Genomic DNA, 17842 nt, shown 5'->3' with positions numbered 1-17842 from the left:
GCAGTAGTGCTCCCTCTCGATCACACCACCGTGCACGTGTACTCATCGTAAAACGTGATGGTGTCTGTCGCATGATGGCTCGGTCTCTGCGAGAACCAATAACGATGCGAAACCGGAGCGACGGTGGATATATTTGGGAATGATGCGCTTTGCAGTTGGTTTGCGGAATTTACTGACAGCAGCGAGCCCAATGGCAGCTCCTGCGAAGTGGGTTGTGGGTAGCGGAGTCCGACAGTGGAGAAGAGGACCTGCACTAAAACGGAAAGCGGCGCGCACTCTACTACATGTCCCAGGTCACACCGCAGCTTTAGAGCTGTGTGTATGTGAAACAGCGAGAGAGAAGATTTAGGAATCCGTCTGCAGACTTTGAGCTGCGCTGTAGCAAAAATAATGGTAAGTCCGCAAACTAAAACCAAACGATTTTGAAAAAGTCTTACTGACTACGAAACAGCGCACATTTTCCGTTGGCGGTTAGTAGAACTTGTCGAAGACCGTTAGCAGCAGTGATTGCTAATAGAAAAATGTAACAGTGGCTAACTTAAGCTAGCAAACAAGCCACTTTAGCTGGCTAATTATCGCAGTTTTAAACGGTTGCTTATAGAAATGACGGTTGATAAGAAACTACTGTGTAAACTATCGTTTATAGAAGCTAACACACGTAAAATTGTTATACTCATATCTGTGGTGTTTGAACATTTAGCTAGCTGGCTGTCAGTAGTCAACTTTGTGTGTGTGTTCCGCCCCCCTTTTCTGTCTTCCCTTTACGGGAATCTCCTGAAAAGAGACAGTGACGCTGGTTGGAGCGGATTAGAGGTCCTGGATAGTTTCACTGGCAGATTCTGCAGCCTATTACCATATGAGCTGACAGCCTGCATACCTTTCTGTTTACATCAGTATCTAGTTGTCCGGGTCACTGCTTTTTGGCTGTCACTTCTCCCTCTTGCCTTTGTCTCGGTGTCGCTCCCTCCCCTCTCTGCCTCCCTCCCCTCCATTCCTCTCCCCATCTCTGCCTCCCACCCTCTCTGCCCCCCCTCCCTCTCTGCCTCCCCCCTCTCTATCCCCCCCCCTCCCGCGCAGTCTTCCCCGGTGTGTTTGAGGGTTTGCAGATGCTGGGTCACTTTTCAGTGTCCGTCATTAAAGTGTTGATGAGAGTTGGGGGGTCGGTGCTGCCTTCAGTCAGACAGCTGTTGTGTACAGTATATTTCCTGCTGCCTCAGCTGTTTATCTGTCTCAAGAGGATCACTATAACTTGGGTAGGAGGAGTAAAAATCATCAGTACATTGCTGTGCATGTTGGATTTAAAATTAACATATGCAACTTGTTACTTCTGCCATGTCGAACTTCCTCTTTTCAGCTGTTCCTGCTGACTGACTTTGTGCTTCGATTTTTATCTAGTAATTGTGGTGTACTTATGTATGTAAATATGTCACTTGCATTCCTGTTATATTGTGAAATAGTAAAAGCAACATCATGACAAGTCTACACAGAACTTCTTGGAGAGAACTAATGCAGTTTTAAGAACATGATACAGCTGATATCATGATACTATGATAAAATCCTGGACAGACAATGTCCAGTTTCATCCTAGCATTAATATTGGTGTATATGTTGTCCAGATCTAATGAAATATTTGTTTTTAAGCAGTAAAATACTCACTGACTGACAGACTGAACTTTGAACTTCTTATATTCAGCTGTTAATTACTGAATGCTTTTCTAAAACAACTTCAATGTAGAAAACAATCCAATGGAACAAACTAAACCATACTGAAAACAGTCTTCTTTGCTCTAAAGATTGAAGTGGAATCATTATGTTTGATTATGTTGTTGTGCCTGAAGCCAGTAAAGTGGGTCAAACATCCACTCCACAACAGTAACTCCACTGTACAAGTTCCATGATGCACTTATTTCTCTCTTCCTCTTATCATATATAGCTTTAAGCTGTACTGTGGCCAACTTTTCCTGGGTGAATGTGGTTGCGTGCTTTTTCTCTGTCTCTGTGGTAAAAAAAAATAAAGCCAGCTTATGGCTAGCATTATATATTTATCCTTATTTCTGTCAGGCTCTTGCAGTGCTGCTCAGAGGAATATCAGCAGCCTTATTATTATTTTCGCAGTGTATCTCACAGCATACTTCTTCTCCCTCTCTCTTCGTTCCTCCTCACCTCTCTGCACACCTCCTCTTCCCAGGCCTAGCAGGCTCACTAGCTGCTAGTGTGTCCTCGTGCATGTGTGTGTGCTTTGGGTTATAAGCAGCGGTAAGACGTCTCACTACAACTGATACTCCAGAGGAGCAGCAGCAGCAGCAGCAGCAGCAGCAGCAGCAGCCGCCACAGCAGCTCCTCCATCTCCCCCCCCCCCACCCCGCCTCCTCCCCCAAAGCAGACTCCAGCAGCGGGGTGAGAGACACTAGTGGTTCAGTGTGAGAGAAGAATGAAGCTTGTATATGTGTGTGCAGTTGTTTAAAAGAAACAGACGGCAAATTATACTCCCCTGTTTAGTGATACTAAATTACGTATTCCTGTTGTAATTACTCATTTAGTTTAAAATAATTGATTGTTTGACTCATTGTTTCTTATCATTCCATCCCTCCTTTCTTCTCGGCAGAACAGGATGGAGGCCTCGTTCGGCCCTGCCTTCTCAGCCGTGCCTGCTGGAGCTAAAGGTGACACACAAATAATCTTTTCTTAATATATGTTCATTTTTTATATGTTTGGTTGTCCCTGAAGTTATCTCCATTATTCTGGCATTATGTTTTGTGAATTTGCCGTCATATGTTTTTAGCAGAAGGGTCCAGCACCTACAAGCAGCATAGAAGAACTCCTTCCTCCTCCAGCACTCTAACCTACTCCCCCCGAGATGACGACGATGGAATGGTACGCACACACACACACACACACACACACACACACACACACACACACTTGTTTACATTTGCTTTCCAACCCAATCTAATAAATATAAGAAAAAACATTTCTAATAAAGCTTACTAAAGCTGATGTTTTTTTGTGGAGCCTGGGGCAAAAAATACACATTGAATGTATAATTTAAGAGTAAGGGTGGGTAAAATTAAACTTGTGCACAAGATCCCACACATCCGGATGTCTTACCTATTGATGTATGAATAGGCTATGACTTCTCTCCACTGCTTCCTCCTTCTCCCCTCAGCCTCCGATTGGTACTCCTCGGAGGTCAGACTCAGCCATCTCAGTCCGATCTCTCCATTCGGAGTCCAACATGTCTCTGCGCTCCACTTTCTCTCTGCATGAAGAGGAAGAAGACACGGTATGACACCCGGCAGTAACATACAGTACATATAGAGCAGCAAACATATGCATTCATAAATACATGCACATACACAAACACTTAAACATATAAAAACACAGTTATAAGATAGTTTTGTTGCTGAGACCACACCACAAACTGAGTAAACGAAGGAATCGGTGTGTGTGATTGTGTGTAGGAGCCCCAGGTGTTTGCTGAACAGCCGTCAGTAAAACTGTGCTGCCAGCTGTGCTGTAACGTCTTCAAGGACCCCGTCATCACCACATGTGGGGTAAGTTTACTTCTGTCCTCTCCACCCGCTCCTCCATCTGTCCACCTTCATTCTATCTCTCTGCCTTCTGTCTTCTGTCTTCTGTCTTTATTTCAAACTCTGCTCATGCATATATTTAAAAAAAAACATTTTTATAAAGGTTTTATATGAACAATTAGTGCATTGAAATTTGTCTCCCATTTCAGAAATATGTGAAATTCCCCTCGATAGGCTACATTTGATGATCCATCATAGGCAGATTATAATTGACATTTTGCTAAACCCCTCCCCCCGAACAGTAATTACCCAGTCATAGCTTAGCAACCGTAACTAGGCACTGCAGCCTTGGATTTCTCAACATGTTGAAGCAGTGTGTATCATGTCCGTTTTGTGCTCTGATGTAAGCAGCAAATTTAGCATGTCCAGCTAACTAGTTTCTAATTTGTTTTCAAACCAACTCATGGAGCTAATGGAGCTCAGGATAATTAGCTAGCTAGCTACAGCTGATAAGATCTGCCATCAACAGTTGTCATTTCAGCAATCAGAAATGTCTACTTTTATCTAAATTTAAGGACCTATGATTTCCAAAAAATGAGAAGAATTCATATAAAGCCATTGTTCACTGTAAACTGCATATGTGCTATGTGAGAATGAAATGTTTGACAGGCGTAGCAACAGTAACTAAAGGGTGCAGGACTTAGCGAACAGTCAGTGGTGTTAAAACTTAATATAATAAGAACAAATAAAATATGTGGACATAAAATTTCATCCCACCTGTTTGTCTTCTGTCCTCAGCACACCTTCTGTAGACGATGTGCCTTGACTTCAGGTGAGACTTAACACAGTGTGTGTGAAAGTAATGGTTCAATGTATAGGTGCACATTTGTACTTGTCAGCTGGCACTAATGACATTTATAATGTCAACGTTCCATCTAGATGTGTCAGAGCTAGGGCTGTAGTTGTATTATAACCTCGTATTAATGTTTTACTCCTCACAGACAAGTGCCCAGTGGATGCGGCTAAGCTAACGGTTGTGGTGAACAACATTGCGGTTGCCGAGCAGATCGGAGAGCTGTTTGTTCACTGTAAATACGGCTGCAGGGCCACAGCCAGCAGTGCAGGCGCAGCCGGAGCTTCCCCCGCCACGGTGGCTGGGAAGCCAGGAGCGTACGAGGTGGATCCACTGGGCTGCCCGTTCACCATCAAACTGTCCACACGCAAGTAAGGAGTAAAGATAAGGATCAGATTTAATGTTGTATTTCCACTGCTTCTCCTCTCCTCACCCCAACTCACTGTGTCTCTGCAGAGAACATGAGGCCAGTTGTGACTACAGGCCAGTCCGATGCCCCAACAACCCCTCCTGCCCCCCGCTGCTCACCATGAACCTGGAGGCTCACCTCAAAGAATGTGAGCACATCAAGTGTCCCCACTCTAAATATGGGTGAGTCCTAAAACACACATGTTGACAGATTATTTTGCTTTGTCTTTATTGTATCTACATTTCATACACACACACACACACACACACACACACACACATATTGTTTGTATTCCATCTCTTGCTCATTTGCAGTCACTGTTTTTGTCTCTTTGTTTGTGAAGTCAGTCTCAGTCTTCTATTCATGTATAACACACTCCTTTACCTTCTATTAATCTGGCTCTCCTCCCTGACAGCTGCACGTTCATCGGTAACCAGGACACGTATGAAACACACCTGGAGGTGTGTAAATTTGAAGGGTTGAAGGAGTTTCTGCAGCAGACTGATGACAGGTGAGCAGACCTACTACAACTGTACACATCACAAGTGAAGCTGTTGATCGTAAACACAAATTCAAGATAACTGTATGTGATCAAATATCTAAATATGTGTTCAGCTGATTTGTTTCTGTTGGTTAACCCCTTGTCTCTGATCTACCTGTATGTGTTAGGTTCCATGAGATGCAGCTGACTCTGGCCCAGAAGGACCAAGATATTGCTTTCCTGCGCTCCATGTTAGGCAAACTATCTGAGAAATTAGATCAACTAGAGAAAAACCTTGAGCTCAAATTCGGTAAGTAGTGAAAGACATTATTCAGTTTTACCTGCTTATTCCACCAAATGAGCCAACTATTAGTGTCTTGTTACCTACACAGGTTTCTGTTTGGAACAGGTTACGCCTGCTTCTCCTTTTTTTGTAATATAATTTTTTCTTTTTATACTTCTGGTTTTGGTTCACTTTACCCAAATATCAAACAAAGCAGCATCTGTGAAACAAAGTCACATTCATAGTCACATGCTACCGCAGTTACTTCCTGCATGTGTTTCACAATAAATGCCTTTTAATGACTTATACTTGTAGTAGATATGAGCTGTAGTTACAGCCTTACAGCAGCTGTCATATATCTCAACCACTTCAACACAGAGGTTTAAAGGATTTTACATTTTGGAAGGAAAGAGCGCTGGTATTGGATTGGTATTGGATTAGGATCAGATGATACCTTGAGCTTGAGTATCGGTCTTGGCAGGGAAAGAACCTGATCAGATCACATCTCATTCCTGCACTCCACCGCACTTATAAGAAGAGCTCAGGACCACATGGCTGCTGATGGAGAAATATTGACAGGAAATATTGACAGGAGAAAGTTTCATAACCCTAATGGGCCTCCCAGCTGGAATACAGCAGCCTGACTGTGTTGTTGTTGTTGTTGTTTCATGTTTGTGCCCGTGTGTATTTCAGATGTGTTGGATGAGAACCAGAGTAAACTGAGCGAGGACCTGATGGAATTCCGTAGAGACGCGTCCATGCTTAACGTAAGTGCGCACTTTTAAAAGAGACAGACACACGTGTACGAGTGCATCTGTGTGTATAAATATGAGAATAAAAGTTTGAATTAGGTAGCCCGCAAAAAAAATGATCGGACTGGTTATTATAAAAGAACAAATCCCCAAATCTATTGTGTGTGTTTCTGCAGGATGAGTTGTCCCATATCAACGCCAGGCTCAACATGGGAATCCTGGGCTGTAAATATCTCGGCTTATTTTTGTGTCTGCCTGCCTGTCTTCCTTTCTCTTGTCATTACTTTTCACCTCTCTCTGTAGAGGAAAGCATTTGTGAAACCCTTTTCCCGAGAACTGGAGCATGTCAAGTTTTGAATGATTTAATCTCTAAAGTTTTTTTTTTTTTTTTTTTTTTTTTTTTTTTGATTTTGAAATGCAAATTCTAGCTTTCTTTATCTTGCTCCCACGCACCATCTTTCACCAACCTCTGTCTGTTTCTTCCTTCTTCCTCCTTCCTTAAATATTTCACTGTCATTTACACTCTACTCTCGTTCAGTTTCCAGTGAAAAAAAAAAAGCATATTCAGTCTTTCCCCTCTCTGTGTCTGTGTGTAGCGTACGACCCCCAGCAGATCTTCAAGTGTAAGGGGACTTTTGTTGGCCACCAGGGTCCCGTCTGGTGTCTGTGTGTCTACTCCACTGGAGACCTGCTCTTCTCTGGATCCTCAGATAAGACAATCAAGGTAACACCAACTCACACATACAGTATGCACACAGGACTTAAGGCCGGCAGCATCCTTGTTCATCCTTGTTGACACCCACTGTTGACTGTTGAGTGGAAGGCCTTCAAACTCATGGACGTATTAGTCAGACTGGACTTTCCTGCATTTCATCTTCTCCCCCATACATGAAGCAACACACCCACACCACACAACCCCTTGTGGTCTTTTCTTTTTTTTTCTTTTTTGACGCAGTGCTATTTTGGGTCTAAATGTGGCCTTCACCCACCCTCTTCCAGAGAGAATCTAATAACGTCCACCCACAACCCTGTTTTGTATCTAGAATTATAGATTTGTTTTAAATCTAAAGAAACGCTAACGTTAGTGTTAGAAGACTTCACAAGCGTTATAAAGCTTTAAAAGTGAAAAATAGCTTCAGAATGAGCCCTGAAGATGTACAAACACAAATATACCTATACATTTGTGCAGGTTTTCAGCTTTTTCTCTGCATCTCCTCTTGTCCCCTCAGGTGTGGGACACCTGCACCACCTACAAGTGTCAGAAAACCCTGGAGGGTCATGATGGTATCGTACTGGCGCTGTGCATCCAGGGGTAATCCAACTCACACCTTCACATAAACATGTCAGCTGAGAACGACTAGCCCTTCCACAAAGCGTGACTCAGCCATATCTTTTTCTTTTTGTTTGTTTCCATAGAAACCGCCTATATAGTGGCTCTGCAGACTGCACCATCATCGTAAGTATCATTCACCTCCTCATGTCCTCGTTGTAAGGGTGAACTTTCACAATTCCAAGTTTCATTTGTTCGCAAACGCTGTAAAAATTGTGTTTGTGTCTTGTTTGTGCTGCATCCTGTGTAGGTGTGGGACATCCAGACCCTGCAGAAAGTCAATACGATCCGTGCCCATGACAACCCTGTATGTACACTGGTCTCCTCCCACAACATGTTGTTCAGCGGCTCCCTCAAGGCCATTAAGGTACAGCTACGCTCACGTAGGATCACTCAGTTTATGTTGTTTTAAAACTTTCTGCACAGGCTTCAGTGCTGATATCTGTAAATGTGTGTATATATAAATGTAAGTATCTACAGAGAGAAATCTATTTCTATATCCACAGAATTGCTAAAGTCAGGAGTGTAACTGTATTTGCTAAGTAGTGACCTGCAAGATGGCTTTTCACTCAGAGAGAGTGTAAAAATGTGGCTCAACGAGGAGACGCGGACTGGAGAGGAGAACACTATGGAGCGATGGCTGTAGCCTTGTCTTTGTTGCCATGGTTACATAGGAACGAGAGAGGAGGAGGGGATGAATGTGTACGTGTGTGTGTGTGTGTGTGCGTGATGTCAGTGCTCTTACATAGGGACTTTCCTTTCTTACTCAACTCTATTCTGCCTCCTCTCATCTCACAGCTTTTTTCTATTTCAGCTCAGTGACATCATGCACTTTACTGTTTTCACCGCATCTGTTATCCACCCCATCTCTGCTCAGTGTACTCTGTCTCCATGTGTGTGTGTGTCTCCGTGTGTGTGTGTGTGTGTGTGTCTGTGCGTGCGCATACTTTCGTGTGTGTGTATACTAGTTAAAAAATGAGCTTCTCGTTCCAGTTTCTGGTGTGGTCCGTTGATGTTGATGACTTATTGCAAGTTTATGTGTCCAATATTTAAAAAGACAGTGAACGCACTAATTATAATCAGTACTATGCTGCTTGAAGCATATGACGTTTGAAGTCAGCAAAGTTTTTTTTAGTTTCAGTTCTCATTATATCCATGAATCTTGTATGTATGTGTAGGTTTGGGACATCGTGGGTACGGAGCTGAAGCTGAAGAAGGAGCTGACTGGTCTGAATCACTGGGTTAGAGCACTGGTCGCCTCGCAGAACCACCTGTACAGCGGCTCCTATCAGACCATCAAGGTGAGAGAGATATAAGAAGTGTACATACAGACGTGGCTGAAAATATTGGTAGAACTAAATTTTCTCTGTATGAAGTTGAAACTGACAGAAGTATATGGTATCCATCTTTCTTTATTTCACATTGAATATAACTGAAACTTTGCTTTTATTTACAAATTAACATATTATTTAAAATAATGAAACAAATGAAAATGTCATGGCCAAAACTATTGGTACCCTTAACTTAATATTTTATAGCACAGCCTTTGGAAGCAATAACTGCAGTCAAGCACTTTCTGTAACTCTGAATAAGGTTTCTCCACTTCTCCACTGGTAGTTCGGCTCACTCTTCTTGACTAAACGGCTGCAGTTCTCTCAGGTTTGATGGGTGCCGTTTCCCTACTGCAAGTTTCTGAGCCTCCACCATGTTTCGCGGCAGGCGTGATGTTCTTTTCTTTGAAGGCTTCATTTTTTTCTTCTGTAAACATAGAGTTGATGATTTACTAAAAAGCTCTAATGCACACAGTGGCACAAAACAGCAGAGTGAGTAATTTTCTCCTTTTTAAACTGGCTGCGTGAGTGATTATAAGATTGAAAACACCTGTGATACTAATTAAAACACAATAATCTCCTTAAAGTATCACTACAAATCAATTATTTCTTCTAACTTCTAAATGGTACTAATAATTTTGTCCAGGCTATTTTAGAATGTCTTTGTAGAATAAACATGAATTCAGTTATTAGTTCCACTGAAAACCAAACATAGACATGCATTGACAATAAAACACTGTTCAGGGTGAACGTTGCATTATTTTAATAAAATGTAAGGGTACCAATAATTTCAGCCATGTCTTGTACTCACTGTTCAAATAAATGTTTTGTTTCTCCTGCTTAGGCATAACACAGTAACTGATGCTGTTGTGACCTGAATTTTCCTACTCACATGTATGTAGCCCCAAAACTGACAAAATGTAGTAAAAGGTTATCAGAAAAGTCAGAAATATGATTGAATACTTCAATAAATAACACTGTTAACACATAATTAAACTAGAGTATAGCATAAACCTTAGTTTTTCTATTTTGGAGGTCTTGGCACACATTTAATCATTTATCTATTTCCTATTTAGAGCAACATTTTCCATTTTCTTCACCATATTTTAAGTTTTCCTAACACTTGTATAGTAATGATATGGACATGTCCACATATGTCTAGGTCAACAGTTGGTCTAGGGTGTGTGTGTATGTGTGTGTTCATGTGTAACATCACTGGAGTGATTGAGAGGACTGTGTGACTAGCTTACCTAAAAATACTGATAGCTAAGGCACAGAGCACCAGTCATCTCAGCTAGCTACCTAGCTGCAGCTAACTTACATCATAAAACTAATCTAGCTAGTGCATGTAATGTTTATCAACCGTATTCTAAACTGCATACTGCTTTAGCATCACTGTATAAACTCTTTTAACAGAAGCTAAAGCATTTTAGCTGGTAAGCTAATGCTAACAAAGTTAGCTAGCTAACACTACTTGGAAGTTCACAGACACAATGCTTCTGTGTCATACCTGATATTTTGTAGACGTTCTCAAACAAACTAATTATTAACATATAAGCATTAGGAAATTGGAAATATTTTGAGGAAAATGAACAATAAAAGGCTTTTTTAGCTAATAATATTTCTAAAAATATTTATTGATGTATTCAGTTATGTTTTTGACTTGTCTGATAACCCTGTACTACAGTTTGACAGTTTTGGGGCTCCATAAAACTGCAGTTCATCAGGTTTATCATTTGTTCAGCAGAATGAGGATTTGAAAGTGTTTTTGGCAGTATTTATCTGGCAGCGACAGATTTGAGTGGGATTTGGAAGGTGGCTGGTGTTAATTTTGGAGTTGGCACATAAAAATAAATAGTCAGAGGAAGGTAGAAAGAGTGCGCACTGGCCTGGTGGTCATGTAGAGTTGCCTAAGAGACCATAAAAATACATCACAATGTGGTTTATGGGAATAATGAGCACAGTCAGAACACTTTTTAAAGTACTTCTCTTGAGTGTTTGTATTCTTTTTAGCCAATATGTGCTCCTATAAAGAAACCTTGTTGTAGTGACTATGGTAGTGCGTGTGTGTGTGTGTGTGTATGTGAGTGTGTGTAGTGTGCAATTAAAGCCATTCGGATATATTGTGGCCAGTAATTGGGTTCTGTCCTCTCTATATAAAAAGAGCTTTGTGTCTCTGTCTGACTGTCATCTCTATTCACTGCCTCACTGTTGAAAGTACTCTGTGTGCCTGTATATGCATCTGTGTGTGTGTGTGTGTGTGTGTATGTGTGTGTGTGTGTGTGTGTGGCTGTCTTGCTGCAGTTGGTCACTAATGAAAACCTCAGGGACGCTGTAGGGAGATAAAGGGAAGGACAGAAAAGAAGAGAGAGGGACTGGTTGTGGGAACGAGGGACGTCTGTGGAAGAATGAAGAATGAGGAAAGGGAGATGAAAGCACAGATAAAGTCGGCTGTGCTCTTTTTTTACGATGTTTATAAGCGGAGCAGTTAGTCTCTAGCCAGCACTTAGCCAGAGAAGTCATTTAGAAAATGTTTTGCTACAGAAATTGTCATGGCAAATGTTGCCAATAATCAGTTAAAAAAATCCCTTTGAACATTTTGGCAATTAAATGAGTTTAAAATAACTAACAAAGGTCCTGGAGGACTGCTGAGTCCATGAATATAGTTTAGTCAGTGTTTAGAAAAGTCTCTCTGCACTCATTTCTTCTGTGAAATGTAAGAAATTTAAGTCTTTTTAGGAGTCTGTTATGTGTTTGACAAGTCTAACTTGCAAACTGTGGCTGCCAGTGTTTGAATATTGTATATTAGTATATTGCATATAAAAAAATTGGCACCATTTCGCTCAGTGAATGTTACAGTTACATTCCAACATACCAACAATTGCACTCCAGAGAAACACAACAAAAATCCTGCTTAACTGTTTCATGCTCACACTGTTGTTGTGCAATAGCTCAATAAAATAGTCAATGAAATGACTAAACTGATAATAAAGACATTCGCAGCTGTAACCAGTATTTGTTTATTTGACATATGGTTGAAAAAATCAGAATGGTTTCACATTATATTGCCTAAATCATCAAATCACTATGTGTAAAGTGAGAGGTGTTGCTCATACTGATGACGCTGCAGTTCCTCTCAGCTCTGCAAAGTGTTTTAGCGTCTTTCAGCTCTTTGTTTTGGTTTTGTGATGCAAAACTTGGTTCACTCTCACTTCTGTCATCGGTGTTATTTTCAGCCACATCAGGCAGCTGTTTTCAGTTTAAAAAAAAAAAAAAGCTCTAAAAACTCACTTCCTGTTTAGCATGAAAACAGCAGACTAATACTCTTTTTACACCAAAATTAGCACATATATGCGGGTTTTTTAAATGTGAGTAAACCCGCTAAAAATAGGCGATTGACTCCTTTCATATTGCCAGTAAATGAGTTTGCCTTTCTGTTTTTTTTATCTGGTGTGTCATGTTTAACATCACGGCTAGCTGCTAGTTAGCATGGCTAGCATTGTTAGCATAGCTGTGCCGTGCTGTGTGTAGCCCATCGACTGTATAAAAATAAAGTGTAGCTGCAGTGTTTCTTGTTTAACAGCACTGTGTTGGGCAGTTGACTGATGTGTTTACAGTGCTTGTGTGCTCTGAAAGACATCACAGCGCAGATATAAAGTCACACAGCTGATGCCTAGCATGCTAATCCTAAATAAACATGTGGATGAGACCATATGTTTACAGACACCCACAGATAGAAGCACATGAAAGAGCAGCCGGAAAAGGGGCAAAAATCAGCGTGTCCACCCGGGTGTCATGTTTACATCACTGCTGATTGGAGCTGGAGCCGATAAATAGCCGTGACTACTGCAGAGTCATTTGACCTGGGAATAAATGCCAATTGTAGCCTTTCCCACTGAAGACAAAAGCCAGATGTTAGTGGGTGTTACTGGGTTTTTTTGTCCAGTGTGAAAGGGGCTTTCGATAGTGAGTAGCTGGTGAACATATAGGAGCATTAAGCAACAGAAGAGTTGGATATTTATAGTTAGTGGAGACCAAAACAGAGCTAAGGAGAGTTAATACTAATAAATTATTCATACTTAACATTCATTCAGGTGGGCAGAAACATGACTCCAAATGAATGCTACTGTTGCTCCATGTCACGTTAAGTCTATTTAAAGTTTTTATTTAAAGTTCCTAATCACACAACACACAAACACACAAAAACATTGAAAACAACAAAAGAACCAAGCAACTTTCTCACAGGGCAGTGGGCTGGTTATAAAAAGACAAACAAAGACTTCACTGGAAATGACGGCATATGAAGACGCTCTGAAACTATGCAATGTTTTTGTCTGTGAACTCAGAGGGTGGATAAGTAGCCAGAAACACAAGAGCATAGGAAGTACATTTGAAAGATTTAATAGTAACTTTTGTCTGTTGTGGCTTGATAATCTCCCACCTGCTAACACCTTAAAGAACAGATGAGTCACTGAAGTCCTTTAAGAAAACGTTTTCAGGTTACAGCTTCTCAAATGAGAGGGTTTGTCTGCTTTTCTGTTTCTGTATAGTTGTAAATAAAAGAAATCTGTGATTAGATTATTTGTTATTATTTCCTATCATTTATAGACTAGATGATTAATTAAACAAATAGCTTTAACCAGTTTCACCAGTATGAGCTGTGCCTGGTCATGTGTATTGGTAAATGTGAAGCGTGGCCTCCTGTGTGGGAGTATCTCTGTCTCTCTACTGCATCTCATGGCCTGTTTTCAGTGCTGCGGTGTGATTGGCCAGCTAGATTAACCAGCTAAGCTAGTGATCACTCCACTGTGTGTTGCCATGGAGATGAAAATTGACAGCCTGCAGCTGTTGAGCGACTCACTGTTTCCACTGCTGATAAAGTCTCTTTCTTTACCCCCCTCTCTGACTCCCTCTTCTCTCTCTCTCTCTCTTTCTCCCTTCTGTCAGATTTGGGACATCCGCTCTCTGGAGTGTGTTCACGTCCTGCAGACCAGTGGGGGCAGCGTCTACTCCATCGCTGTCACCAACCACCACATCGTCTGTGGCACCTATGAGAACCTCATTCATGTAAGCGACACACACAAACTTTAAAAAAAAAAAAAAAAATCTCCATCTCACTTTTTTTTTCCTCTTCATTCCTGCCTCATGAATAAGACCACAGTGTCTCAACTCTTGGTGTCATAATATTGATGATGATGATGAAGGTATGTGTGTCTCCTCCTTAGGTGTGGGATATTGAGTCTAAAGAGCAGGTGCGGACCCTGACCGGTCATGTGGGAACAGTTTATGCTCTTGCTGTCATCTCCACCCCTGACCAGACCAAAGTGTTCAGCGCCTCCTATGACCGCTCACTCAGGGTGAGGACAGAGTGTGTGTGTGTGTGTGTGTGTGTGTGTGTGATTGCCTCATGTAAGTGTGGAACGATGAAATATACTTCAATCATAATATATATTTAACAAGCCACGTATAAATCTTCCATTATTAGTAACAGGGCAGGTAGTGTAATCAAGTAACATTAAGCTGTCAAAGTGTAAAAACGACACAGTTGAAGTTGAGTGTCGGCTGAGCTCATCAAACATCAACTGTCATGTGATTCTAATATGATGGAAAACATACTGAGAGGAGAGAGAATAAGTTAAGTGTGTGTATATGTGGTGAAGTTTAAATGAGATTGTGTGTGTTTTTTTGTAGGTGTGGAGCATGGACAACATGATCTGTACCCAGACTCTGCTGAGACACCAGGGCAGTGTGACGGCTCTGGCTGTGTCCAGAGGTCGCCTCTTCTCCGGAGCCGTGGACAGCACCGTCAAGGTACGACACCATCTGCTCCACCTACACCTGCATCTGTCACTCCCTCTGTTCTGTTGTCTGTTCAGTTTTACCATCCCTCTATCAGAATGAAACTACTTTGAAATAACTTTAAAAAAATCATGTTTTTATCTGCCTGTTATAATCTGCAGTTACACATTAATGCTTTGTTGGATCTTCTTGTAATTTCTCTGTTTTTCTCTCTCTCAGGTGTGGACATGCTAAACAAACAGCAAACTCTGCAGGAGTCCAGTCAACTTCACATCTTTTTGTGACAGACAGACCCTACAGACGTGAACCTTTTCACACGATTTCTCCGTTCTTTGATTGTGAATTTACGGCCACAGACCAATAATTACCGCCACTTCAGGATCAAGCTGCATCGAAAACTGTTTTACTAAGTGTTTGCTTTTCAAACTTAAAACAAATCCTTCGACACCTCGACCCGATCATCGGGGTCAGAGGGGTCAAACCCGAGGTCCCCGGTGACCTCATCAGCGGTGCATTATGGGGCAAAACAAGACAAGCTGCCTTACGGTTGCACCGATCAACGCACTGCGCCAAACCACAATTGACTGGACGCTGCATCCCTGTAATCAGAGCAGGAAGCAGAGAGGATTATGGTTGTTAGAGTTTTTGCGGACTGATGATGGTCCTGCCTGCTTCCTGCGGACCCACCTGCCACTTAAGAACTGTACTGATGATGCCTAATGCATACTGTTAAAATACGTCTTAGGGCTGGTTTCACATACATGGACTGACAGCGTACTGACATAAGTGTTTATGTTCGAAAGCTATTTCCTCTTGAGAGAAAAGACAGAACGCAGCAGAACCACAACACTGGAGTAGAGTTTAGTTGAATGAAAATGATTTAAAACATATTTCAACATTTGTCAAATTGATATTTATTTTATGTCACACTTCATTGACTCCTCCACAAAAACTCCCTCTCGCTTCCACATGCTGGCCAGAGGTCAGCTGCTTAAAGTTACATCAGCAAGCTGTGTCCCAATTCCACACTATATAAATAGTAGTGTGTAGCGTGTTCGCACTTTAAAAGTGACAAAGTAAAATATGCACTTAAAAGTCAGAATGCAGAAGATAACGGTTGATGTGTGAGTGGGCTGCTGCTGTATAGCAGCGCTCAGAGGAAACAGACGAGCTGCTCGCAAATACATTTTCAATTACTTTAAGGATTTAATTATTAAATCTGTGGCAGAAAACATTTTTCTTTTTTGAATATAACTTGTAATAGTGTACCAATGTCACAAAAGGAATTACATTTGTCTGCACACACATTTTATTAGCTTTTGTAATTACAAAATGGTTAGGTATGTTTATTGTTTGTTTTTTTTTGGTTACTGCTACTGACAGTATGTAGTGTTGAACTGGGACATTAAGGCTGTGAATGAACTCAGTTACAACAATGAACTAAATTCTGCCTTCATGTTAAACAGTGTAGATCTGCATCTGCATGTCAAAGTGCATTTTACATGAAGTGGTACAAATGAGAAACTAAATATCGAAGGATGAAACCTGAAAATGAAATGTTGGCTTCACTCTGAGACCAGCTACTACTGCTGATACATCGGCTGAGTAGCTGTACTAGTACATGTGGAGTTTTTAAACAGACGATGTCTGGTGGAAGCGTGTTTGTTTCTTTACAGCGTTTGTAAAATGGCACTCCTCTTCTGAAAGACTGAAAAAAGTGCACACATTAGCAGGTTTAAACACATTTTCTTCCTCGTTGTCTATTGTGTTTATCAGCTCAGTTCAGCTCTGTGAAACCAGCCTTTACAAGACATTTTACAAAGTGAAGACTTTAAACAAAATGACAGATCTATAGATTTCCTGAGTTTTATATTAGTGCCATGATAGAGCTGTATTCAGAGCCACCCAACTGTTGTATAGTTGTGTAAAATAACAGCCTGGACATGTGCCCATGAGAATGACTCACACTGGCCTACATAACAGAGAGGGACAGGGAGAGAGGAAGACAGTTTGCGTGCATGGATGTTTCTGTTATTGTGTAGTGCGTGTGTTTCAATGAGTGCCATATGTGTGGATGAAAAGTAAGGAGGCTGTAATGATGATGTGGCAGATTGTCTCTTTCTTCTCCGCCCTCCCTGATCTCTTAACTTCAACCGGTCAAAATGAACGTAACACAGATTAACACTGATTGTTGTTTCATGAGCTCTGTCGTGTCTGTAACACTCGATGGATTTATCCCTCAGTAGGATGTGAAGGCAGGCAAGTGTAATTAACCTCAAAACTCCCAGAGGACAAAGCAGAGAAAGTGCCATGAGCTTAAGTGAACTCCTGCTTTCCTAAATTATGTTTGAGCACCCATATTGGGTTGAAAGTATCAGTCTGTAGCAGTAGCAACATGTCTATATTGGCTCACATCGGACTTTATAAATATGTTTGGGAGGGTAGATTTTAAGTTAATGAGATCATGTACACCCACAGCAAATTTAGACTGATTTTTACAGATGTTCAGAAGTATTTTGCTTTCATTTTAATGCAGATCTGGCCACTACTTAGCCTTGGTAAGAAAGGTAGAGGAGGGGACGAGTGTCTTCACTGGTCAGTGATTTCTTGTATACTTGTAATCATGTAAGCCTGAGTTGATCATTGATCAATAAAACTGTTGTACACTTTGAGAACTGTTTATTTTAACCATGAAACTGGAGCCACAGTTCACATCATATTTCTATTTGCGTAAAACAGCTGTTCACACAAGGCACTAATGTTAGATAGCATAAAGAAACTGAGCTTGAAAGTTTTTTCTTGACCTTGAAAGTAGTTTTTTGATGAAAAAAGCTAAATGTCAAGGTCCACTCACTACTTTTTTCAATTGCATCTTATGGTTCTTCATCATTCACTTAAAATGCTGGTCTTGAACCAGTCTTGAACAAAAACAGGGATTATAATCGCAACCCCCATATATGAACAAACACCTGTTATCACAAGTTTCATAATTCACATGAGAATTGATCCATCTCCACTCATTGATGAAGACTATGAGAAAAAGAGCGTAATTGGACCTTGAGTTCATTTGGTCA

At 41.1% G+C, this 17842-nt stretch overlaps 1 protein-coding gene across 5 annotated transcripts; it reads left to right on the top strand.

Moving 5' to 3' along the window:
• The first annotated feature begins 267 nt into the window (after positions 1-267).
• On the top strand, positions 268-17440 carry traf7 (TNF receptor-associated factor 7). Of its 5 annotated transcripts, none has more exons than XM_044331397.1 (22): positions 268-393; positions 2189-2397; positions 2611-2663; positions 2783-2874; positions 3167-3283; positions 3462-3554; positions 4329-4362; positions 4532-4754; positions 4840-4974; positions 5208-5303; positions 5462-5583; positions 6250-6323; positions 6485-6533; positions 6905-7032; positions 7538-7620; positions 7725-7764; positions 7889-8005; positions 8817-8939; positions 13917-14036; positions 14195-14326; positions 14661-14780; positions 14988-17440. In XM_044331397.1, exons 3-22 carry the CDS (start codon positions 2612-2614, stop codon positions 15000-15002), a joined length of 1965 nt encoding a protein of 654 aa, XP_044187332.1. In that variant the 5' UTR covers positions 268-393; positions 2189-2397; position 2611; the 3' UTR covers positions 15003-17440. The 5 variants fall into 5 exon arrangements, with proteins under 5 accessions (XP_044187332.1, XP_044187333.1, XP_044187330.1 ...); XM_044331398.1 differs by having other exon boundaries at positions 2606-2663; positions 2786-2874; XM_044331395.1 differs by having other exon boundaries at positions 2606-2663.
• The last annotated feature ends 402 nt before the right edge of the window (positions 17441-17842 follow it).

This window comes from Thunnus albacares, chromosome 17 (genome assembly GCF_914725855.1).
Source record: "Thunnus albacares chromosome 17, fThuAlb1.1, whole genome shotgun sequence".
NCBI classification, from domain to species: domain Eukaryota; kingdom Metazoa; phylum Chordata; class Actinopteri; order Scombriformes; family Scombridae; genus Thunnus; species Thunnus albacares.
This window is presented reverse-complemented; position numbering and strand designations above follow the sequence as displayed.